The sequence below is a fragment of the Sorex fumeus genome, unplaced genomic scaffold (genome assembly GCF_029834395.1).
Source record: "Sorex fumeus unplaced genomic scaffold, SorFum_2.1 ptg000008l, whole genome shotgun sequence".
NCBI lineage: Eukaryota > Metazoa > Chordata > Mammalia > Eulipotyphla > Soricidae > Sorex > Sorex fumeus.
The window spans coordinates 54593294-54603104 of NW_026606065.1; the positions used below are offsets into that span (position 1 = coordinate 54593294).

Here is a 9811-nt window from a genome sequence, read left to right on the forward strand (position 1 = left end):
GAGAGAGAGAGAGAAAGAGAGAGAGAGAGAGACAGACAGACAGACAGACAGAGACAGAGAGATAGAGGTAAAGGAGGAAGTGAGGGAGGGTAGAGAATAAAGGGAAGAGATAGAGATAGAGAGGCAGGGAGAGAGAATGACTTTCCCTGTATTAATCTATAGCTGGAAAACAATTATCCCACAACCCACTGACTTTATGCAACAAATTTACATTTCTTTAAGTAAGGAATCTGTTCATTGGCTAGATGGCTTCTCTGACCCTCTGACTCAAAGTCTCTCACAATCTGACATTGAGATATTGGTCAAGGTTGCATTCTCATCTGAAGGAACAACTGAGAGAGGAACAATCCCCTTCCAGAATCTTTAACATTGTTGCTGACAGAGTTTTGTTCCTTATAACTAGAAGGAGGTTCTCTGCTCCTTGTTGAGTGCTGGTCAGAGATGTCCCTCAATAATTGCAGTGTTAGCCTCTCTATCTGGCAGTTCACATCACAGTGACAGGTGTCCACAGCATGAGCTAGTAAGAGAGCAAGCGAACATAAGGAAGATGGAAGTCACAATCTTCTTGTAAGCCTGGTCTCAGAAGTGACCTCTTATCTCTTTTGGTATATTCTATCCCTTAGAAATGACTAACTAGATCTGGCCCATGTTCAAGGGGGTGAAAGTGATATGGGGATGAGATTAGCAGAATGCAGAGATTGTTAGGTGCCTTCTTATTGATTATATACTGACTCTCATACATTTGCATTAAAATGAGAAGACCAAGAGCAGGGAGATTTTTTTTTTTAGACTTACAATTTTTTTTTTATTAGTGAAACACCATGAGGTACAGTTGTAGATTTACAATTTTTTGTGCTTGGGTTTGATTATACAATGATCAGATACCCATCCCTCCACCAGTGCCCATTTTCCACCACCATGGATAATATCCCCCCCACACCTATCCCCCCATCCCCCCTGCCTCTGTGGCAGGGCAATCCCCTGTGTTCTCTCTCTCCTTTTGGGTGTTGTGGTCTGCAAAAGAGGCATTGAGTGGCAAACATGTTCAGTCCATAGTCCACTTTCGACATGCATCTCCCCTCCTGAAGGGTCCTCCAAACACCCTTTATTTGGTGCTCCCTTCTCTGTCTGAGCTGCCCTTTCCTCTAGAATGCCCGACTGGCCACTAAGTTATGGAGTAATCCTCCTGGTGCTGATCTCAGCTATTCTTGGGTATTAATCTCATATTTTGTTACTTTATATCCCCCAGATGAATGCAATCTTTCTATGTCTATCCCTCTCTTTCTGACTCATTTCGCTTAGCATGATACTTTCCATGTTGTACCACTTGTATGTAAATTTCATGACTACATCTTTTCTAACAGCTACATAGTACTCCATTGTGTAGATGTACCAAAGTTTCTTTAACCAGTCATCTGTTCTTGGGCATTCAGGTTTCTTCCAGTTTCTGGCTATTGTAAAGAGTGCTGCAATGAACAAGCAAGTGCAGATGTCACTTCGACTATACATTTTTGCCTCTCTGGGATATATTCCCAGGAGTGGTATTGCTGGGTCAAATGGGAGCTCAATTTCTAATTTTTTGAGAATCGTCCATGCTGTTTTCCAAAAGGGCTGAACTAGTCAGCATTCCCACCAACAGTGAAGGAGTGTCCCTTTCTCGCCACATACACGCCAGCATCGGTTGCTTTTGTTCTTTTGAATGTGGGCCAGTCTCTGAGGTGTGAGATGGTATCTCATTGTGGTTTTGATCTGCATCTCCCTGATGATTAATGATGTGGTGCATTTTCTCATGTGCTTTTTTGCCATTCGGATTTCTTCTTTGAGAAAGTTTCTGTTCATTTCATTGCCCCATTTTTTGATGGGGTTGGATGATTTCTTCTTGTGGAGTTTAACCAGTATTTTGTATATCCTGGATATCAACCCCTTGTCAGATGTGTATTTGGCGAATATCCTTTCCCATTCTGTAGACTGTCTTTGTATTTTGGTCACTGTTTCTTTGGAGGTGCAGAAGCTTCTTAGTTTAAGATAGTCCCATTTATCTATCTCTGTTTTCACTTGCTCGGCGAGTGGCATGGCATCTTTGAAGATACCATTAGCTTCAATGACATGGAGGGTTTTGCCAACTTTGTCTTCAATGTACCTTATGGTTTCTGGTCTGATGTTGAGGTCTTTTTTTTTATTTTGAAATTATATTTTAATTTAGAAATAGAAAACACCTTGGAAGAATAACAGGAACACCACAAAATATATGGGGCAAATTTTACTTCATGAACTTCTCAAAGCCTCACTTCTTCACCAATCCCCGAAATGAAAAACATTCGTCTGTAAAGATATTCAGCCACCAACAATTATGTTATTAATGGGGATATGGATCAACTTCACAAAAAAGCCAATAAATCCCATTATAGCAAATCCAATTGCTGTTGCCATGGCAATCTTCTGGAATTCTTTTCTATCAGGTTTGGTGCATCTTTTAACCAGGCGAATTGAGTCCTTCACAAACTGCCGACTTGGCTCAACGAATTGCATTACCTGATCCATGATGTCTGCTTCACCCCGTCCCAGGCCGCACGGCGTCCCCGAGCCCCGCAAGAGCCTCACCTACACGCACAGAGCGCCTAGGGACACGTCGCACTTGATGTTGAGGTCTTTAATCCATTTTGATCTTACTTTTGTACACGGTGTTAGGCAGAGTTCTGAGCCCATTTTTTTTTGCATGTAGCCGTCCAGTGATGCCAGCACAATTTGTTAAAGAGGCTTTCCTTACTCCACTTCACATTACTTGCACCTTTATCAAAGATTAGATGATCATATGATTGAGGGGAGAAGTCAGTGTATTCAACCCTGTTCCATTGGTCTGCAGTTCTGCCTTTGTTCCAGTACCATGCTGTTTTAATTATTACTGCTTTGTAGTACAGTTTGAAGTTAGGGAGGTTGATTCCTCCCATTTTCTTTTTCCCAAGAATTGCTTTAGCTATTCGCGGGGGCTTATTGTTCCATATAAATTTCAGGAGTGTTTGCTCCATTTCTTAGAAGAATGTCATGGGTATCCTTATAGGGATTGCATTGAATTTATACAATGCTTTCGGTAGTATTGCCATTTTGACAATGTTAAGTCTCCCGACCCATGAGCAGGGGATATCTTTCCATTTCCTCATGTCCTCTTTTATTTCCTGAAGTAGTGTTTTGTAGTTTTCTTTGTACAGGTCCTTTACTTCCTTAGTTAAGCTGATTCCTAAGTACTTGATTTTCTAGGGCACAATTGTGAACGGGATTGTTTTTTTCATGTTGCTTTCTTCTCTCTCACTGTTTGCATATAGGAAAGCCATGGACTTTTGGGTATTGATTTTATAGCCTGCAACTTTACTATATGAGTCTATTGTTTCTAGGAGTTTTTTGGTGGAGGTTATTGGGTTCTCTAAGTATAGTATCATATCATCTGCGAATAGTGAGAGCTTGATTTCTTCCTTTCCTACCTGAATGCCCTTAATATCTTTTTCTTGCCTAATCGCTATTGCAAGTACTTCCAGTACTATATTGAACAGCAGTGGAGAAAGTGGGCATCCTTGTCTCGTCCCTGATCTTAGAGGGAAGGCTCTCAGTTTTTCCCCATTGAGGATGATGCTTGCTGTAGGCTTGTGGTAGATGGCTTTAATTATGTTGAGGAAGGTCCCCTCTATACCCATTTTGGCTAGGGTTTTCATCATAAAGGGGTGCTGGATCTTGTCATATGCTTTCTCTGCATCTATTGATATAATCATATGCTTTTTATCTTTTCTTTTGTTGATATGATGGATTATGTTGATTGATTTCTGAATGTTGAACCATCCTTGCATCCCTGGGATGAATCCTACTTGGTCATGGTGTATGATCTTTTTGATGAGTAGTTGGATTCTATTTGCTAGTAGTTTGTTGAGGATCTTTGCATATGTGTTCATCAGGGATATCGGTCTGTAATTCTCTTTCTTTGTGGTATCTCTGTCTGCTTTTGGTATCAGTGTGATATTTTCTTCGTAGAAACTGTTTGGAAGTGTTTTTGATATTTCAATTTCGTGGAAAAGCTTAAAGAGGATTGGGAGTAAGTCCTCTTTAAAGATTTGGAAGAATTCACTAGTGAATCCATCCGGACCAGGACTTTTGTGCTTGGGGAGACTTTTTATTACCATTTCAATTTCCTTGATGGTGATAGGTCTGTTCAGGTATTCCAGGTCTTCTTGGTTCAGCCTTGGGAGTCTGTAGGAGTCTAGGAATTTATCCATTTCCTCGAGGTTTTGATGTTCCGTGGCATACAGCTTCTCAAAGTACTCCCTGAGGATCCTTTGAATTTCTGTAGTTTCTGTTGTAATGACCCCCTTTTCATTTCTGATTCGGTTTATTAGGGTTTTCTCTCTCCCTTTCTTTGTGAGTTTTGCTAGAGGCTTATCAATCTTGTTAATTTCCTCGAAGAACCAGCTCTTGGTTTCATTGATCTTTCGGATTGTTGTTTGGGTTTCCATCTCGTTAATCTCTGCTCTGAGTTTTATTATTTCCTTTCTCCTGTTCGGGTTGTGCTCCTTTTTTTGGTCCTTCTCCAAGCTCTTAAGCTGTGAGGTTAGGTTACTTATGTGTGCTCGCTCCTCCTTCCTGAGGAATGCTCGTAGAGCTATAAACTTTCCTCTTAACACAGCTTTTGCTGTGTCCCATAAGTTTTGGTAACTCGTGTCCTCATTTTCATTCGTTTCTAGGAATCTTTTGATTTCCTCTTTGATTTCCTGTCTAAGCCACTCGTTGTTCAGTAGAGCACTTTTTAATTTCCAGGTGTTTGATTTAGTTTTCTGTTTTTGTATGTGATTTACTTCTAATTTCAGCGCATTATGGTCTGAGAAGATTGTCAATACAATCTCTATCTTCTTAATTTTTTGGAGGCATGTTTTGTGGCTCAGCATGTGGTCTATCTTGGAGAATGTTCCAGGTACACTTGAGAAGAATGTGTATTCAGCTTTTTGTGGATGAAGTGTCCTGTATATATCTACTAAGTCCCTTTCTTCCATTGTTTCCCTCAGATGAAGTATGTCCTTGCTAAGCTTGAGTCTGGTTGATCTATCAAGAGGTGACAAAGCAGTGTTGAAGTCTCCCACTAGTATTGTGTTGCTGTTGATGTCTTTTTCCAAATCTATGAGTAGTTGTTTTAAGTACTTTGCTGGTCTCTCATTAGGTGCATATACATTTATTATTGTAAGTTCTTCCTGTTGTACAGATCCTTTGATCAATAAGAAATGGCCTTCACTGTCTCTTATGACCTTCCTCACTCTGAAATCGATGTGGTCTGATATTAGGATGGCTACCCCAGCTTTTTTATGGGAGCTGTTTGCCTGTAGGATTGTTTTCCAGCCTTTGACTCTGAGTCTGTGTTTGCTTTGACTATTGAGATGTGTTTCTTGCAGGCAGCAGAATGTTGGGTTCAATTTTCTAATCCATCCTGCCACTCTATGTCTTTTAATTGGTGCGTTTAGCCCATTGACATTGAGAGAGATTATTGTTATGGGATTTTGTCCCATTGTTCTGTTGAAATTTGGTGTATTTGAGGGGCCTTTCTTGCCTTAAAGTAGCCCATTTAGTTGTTCTTGTAACCACGGTTTTGAGTCTATGAAGTTCCTGAGCTGTTGTTTGTCTGTGAAACTGTGTGTTGTTCCTTCTATTATGAATGAGAGTCTCGCTGGGTAAAGAATTTTGGGGGAGGCATTTATTTCATTGAGTTTTTTCACTATGTCCCACCACTGTTTTCGGGCCATAAGGCTTTCATCAGAAAAATCAGCTGTGAATTTTAAGGATGCTCCTTTGTAAGAGATTTCTTTCTTCGATCTTGCTGCTTTCAGAATTTTGTCTCTGTCTAAGGTGTTGGTCATTTTGATCAGAATGTGTCTTGGGGTATTTTTATTCGGATTTCTTCTAGCTGGTACCCTTCGGGCCTCCTGAATATGGTCACAAGTTTTCTTCAGCTCTGGAAACGTTGTAGCAATGATGTCTTTGACAGTTTCTTCTTCATCGAGGTTTTCTTCCTGTACCTCTGGGACTCCAATAATTCTTATGTTACCCCTCTTGGCTTCATCACGATCTTCTCTTGCCATCTTTTCCCGAATTGTGAGTCTCTTTTTCATTTTCTGCTCTTTTCTGGAGAGTCTCTGAACTTCATCTTCGAGCTCACTGATTCTGTTCTCAGCAGCTGTTACTCTGCTGCTGAGGCCTTCCACTGAGTTTTTCAATTCGCCTACGAGATTTTTCAGGTCTGACATTTCTGATTGCATTTTCCTCATTTCTGCCTTCAAATCCTCTTGTCTTCTATTGGCATTGCTTTCCATTGTTTCTTTTAGTTCCCTACGCATCCTAAGTAGCTCCCTCCTGAATTCCTTGTCAGAGAGGTTGTCTAACACTGAAGTACTGTGGGTGTCATCTGGGCTAGACTCTTCAATAAGAAAGTTTGGTGGGCTTTTGCGTTGCTTTACCATTGTGAAAACTGTGGTTTAGTCCTTAACATTCACTGTTACTATTCTGCTTGATATGCAGTGTGAGTTAAGATAGGCTTATGAGTTATTGGCTACTGTGTTTCTAGTGACTGAGTTAAACTAGAGAAGTTTCCATCGAAGAAGGTAGCTTATGGTTCCTATGGCATATGAAGTGGGAAAATATTTCGCGGCTGCATTAGCGGCCGCGGCTCCGGAAAAAGTCCCTGGCACTGAGCGAGGAGTTGGGAACGTCGATGGAGCTAGCTGTGCATGCACAGAGAGGGTCCCAGGCCCTTGGGGGCGGGCTGTACCTGGTTGCAATAGGAGCCGTTCGCTTGGTTGCCCAGAGCTGGGCCTCCGTGCCCGTCCCACGCAGACCAGGGGTGAAACCGGCTTTCTAGGAGGTGGAGTTAGCTGGGCATGCGCACAGAGGGTCCCAGGCCCTTGGGGGCGGGCTGTACCTGGTTGCAATAGGAGCCGTTCGCTTGGTTGCCCAGAGCTGGGCCTCCGTGCCTGTCCCACGCAGACCAGGGGTGAAACCGGCTTTCCGAGATTTTTTTTTTAAAAGATCTTATTTCCAAGATTTCTGAAAGGGTATAGTTTCAGAGGAGAATTCCATACCATCCCTTTATGTAGAATGATCATGTGGGAATAAAACATTTGATATAAAGTACTTAGAGAAATGGAGGGCTGCAGTCAGCCCCTAAATCTCCTGCTGCTGGGCAGGTGACATGGACCTCGAATTCTTCCATTGACAGCTTTTCTGCAACAGGTCTCCATGATGAAGGGCAAAGTGACCTCTGGACACCATTTGCTGGTGTTTTTTTTCTATAGAACAGATAGAGTATTTGAGTGGGATTCATAGAGAAGAGTCCAACAGTTTAGTCCTACAGTATAGATCACTTAAAAAAAAACAAATCCTTAATCAAGTCAAATAAACTCATCCCAGTTTTTCTCCTCTGAAGATGTCAGCAATTCAAGCTGGTGTGGCATCAAGCAGTTAGAAAGGTAAGAGACACCAAAAGATTGCCTAGGAGAACAGATTCCAGGCTCCATCATCTGCTGCCAAGCACCTTTCACCATTCTGCTAGAATCGTCTAGAGAAGAAACATCTGAAGCTGAGGGTTCTCTGTGTATATGGAAGAGGCATCTGGAAGATTAAGCTCAATTACCTACAACTAACACTCTATAGATGCAACAGATGTACTTCTCCAATTTCTGCTTCTTGTTGACACCAGAAAGTGTGTGTGGGGGGGGGGGGCGGATTTGACTAGTTATAGGACATAAAAATGTTCTTTTTTTTTTTCTACCTTTGAGCTGTGGGACCTACGTTTGCAATTCATGCTGTATTAGGAATTAGAAGTTTTATATGAAGAAACAGTTATACAATTAGCCGTATTTGGCCATTATTTCTAGCTGTGCAGCACATTGAAGGGAAATATTTTTAAAAGATTGTGTAGCATGATAAAAGTTATGAAGAAGAAAAACAGAGTCTGCAGTACAGTCTCTAGTATAAAATAAATCTCATTGAGAAGATGAAATTTAAACTAAGAGTTAATGATAATAAAAAATATGTAGAAGAAATAATTGAGGACCTAAGATAGAAGTAGACATAAAGATAGTTAGGTATAGATATGTCACTTGTCATCCCATTTATCATTGATTTGCTCGGCAGGGACCAGCAATGACTCCATTTGTCCCTGTCATGCTCTAGCATAGCCCAATGGCATATTGGGGGCTTTTTCAAGGTCAGAGAAATGAGGCCCATTATTGTTACTGTTTTTGGCATAATTGAATACACCACCGGTAGCTTGCCAGGCTCTGCCGTGCAGATGGGATACTCTCGGTAGCTTGCCAGGCTCTCAGAGAGGAGGTACAATAGTGGGCTAGAGTATAAGAGGTAACTCCAGAAAATACTGCATTGCTCTTCTGGGAGCTTTATTTTATAGTCTTTGGGTCTTGGCTATTGATGAGATTACATAGCACTGGGGCAGTTTGTTGGTGTGGCTGCCAAGCTACTGGAAAACTGGTGATCTGGGTGGAGGAAGGACAATCCTGATCTGAGCAGGCTTGGAGATCTCAGCCACGGGTCCCACATACCTGGGTTCCTCTGTCAGTTCCTTCATGCATAAGGCTCGTCTAAGCATGTGGAGAGTTGCCTTGAGCATGGCTGTGGCTGGGTTCTGGAGGTTTTTGGCTGCTGGGGTTATATTTGGGGCAGGGAGGGAGATTCAACCCACCCCCTCCAAGGGGCCCTGATGTAGACAGCCTGGTGTGGGGGCAGAATATTCTGTATAGATATACATATATGAAGTAGGCTCAATGCCTATGTGTGTGTGTATACATATATATGTTTATAGACAGACATTGAACATGCTAAGCTCATAACCTGTGATTTACTGGTCTTGTGCTGGGAGTAACACTGTCTATAAGGGGCATAGAAAGGCAAATGTTAAAAAATAAAACTTTCTACAGCCTCAGTAATAAAAGTGGAATGGCTTAAAATTGTTTAAATAAAATTGTGAATTTCAATGAAGATAATATTAACTCTGATACCCAGCTTGAGGGGGCAAATATCATAAAATAAATATCAGCCTGTATTAACCAAAAGTCTTGAAATATCAGTGAATCATTGCAAAAGAAAAACTCTTCTTTTTTTCTTCTTTATGCAAAAGTTGATGCATCCATCTCTCACGGCAGCTGAAATATAGCAGCTCAGGGGCTGAGTTTCTTCCAACCTCATGGCTCTGCCATTTGGTACAGAGTTGATCTGAGATTTCCGGAACAGAGACCAAGAGACTACTTGGAAAATTCATTGTTCTTTTATCCTTTGGCCCTGAAGTAGCTCATGTTACTTATGCGTAAGCTCATTGGCCAGAACTATGAATCACATGCTTCAATATAATTTCAAGGAATTTTGAGAAACACATTCTTCCTGTGCACTCAGCAAAGGAAAAGGAATGGGACCTACTAAAAATAGCACTGTTTGAATGTGAGTGTGGGTCAGAATGTATTTCAGCTGAAGGCAAGGACTGGCAGGTAACCTTGAATTAGATCTCGAATGGAAACAGTTTAACCAGCTTCAGTGAGACGGGTTTTGATAGTAAATGAAGGCATAAGCCCCTCCCCACGGCACCCCCAACTTTTTTATGCTTCCATCAATTCTAATGATGTCTTCTGGCATTCATGGTTCATTTTCTCTCCTCCTCCCTGAGCACAAACAATTAACAAATAGATAAGCTTTGTGAATTAAAGGAGAAGAACTTAAAACTCAATCAACCCGACACTTGTTAGTTTTATTAAAGATTTAATGAGGAAACAGATTTTTA

General features: G+C 41.3%; 1 protein-coding gene across 2 annotated transcripts; it reads right to left on the reverse strand.

Moving 5' to 3' along the window:
• Nucleotides 1-2180: 2180 nt before the first annotated feature.
• On the reverse strand, nucleotides 2181-2630 carry LOC130019265 (protein transport protein Sec61 subunit gamma). Of its 2 annotated transcripts, none has more exons than XM_056109903.1 (2): nucleotides 2602-2630; nucleotides 2181-2546 (listed from the first exon to the last, which is right to left on the reverse strand). In XM_056109903.1, exon 2 carries the CDS (start codon nucleotides 2539-2541, stop codon nucleotides 2335-2337), a length of 207 nt encoding a protein of 68 aa, XP_055965878.1. In that variant the 5' UTR covers nucleotides 2542-2546; nucleotides 2602-2630; the 3' UTR covers nucleotides 2181-2334. The 2 variants fall into 2 exon arrangements, with proteins under 2 accessions (XP_055965878.1, XP_055965879.1); XM_056109904.1 differs by having other exon boundaries at nucleotides 2181-2549; nucleotides 2602-2625.
• Between the last annotated feature and the right edge of the window lie 7181 nt (nucleotides 2631-9811).

Excerpts from the sequence above, each read along its gene's own strand:
- LOC130019265 (XM_056109903.1), bottom strand. The coding sequence starts at position 2,541 with ATGGATCAGGTAATGCAATTCGTTGAGCCAAGTCGGCAGTTTGTGAAG.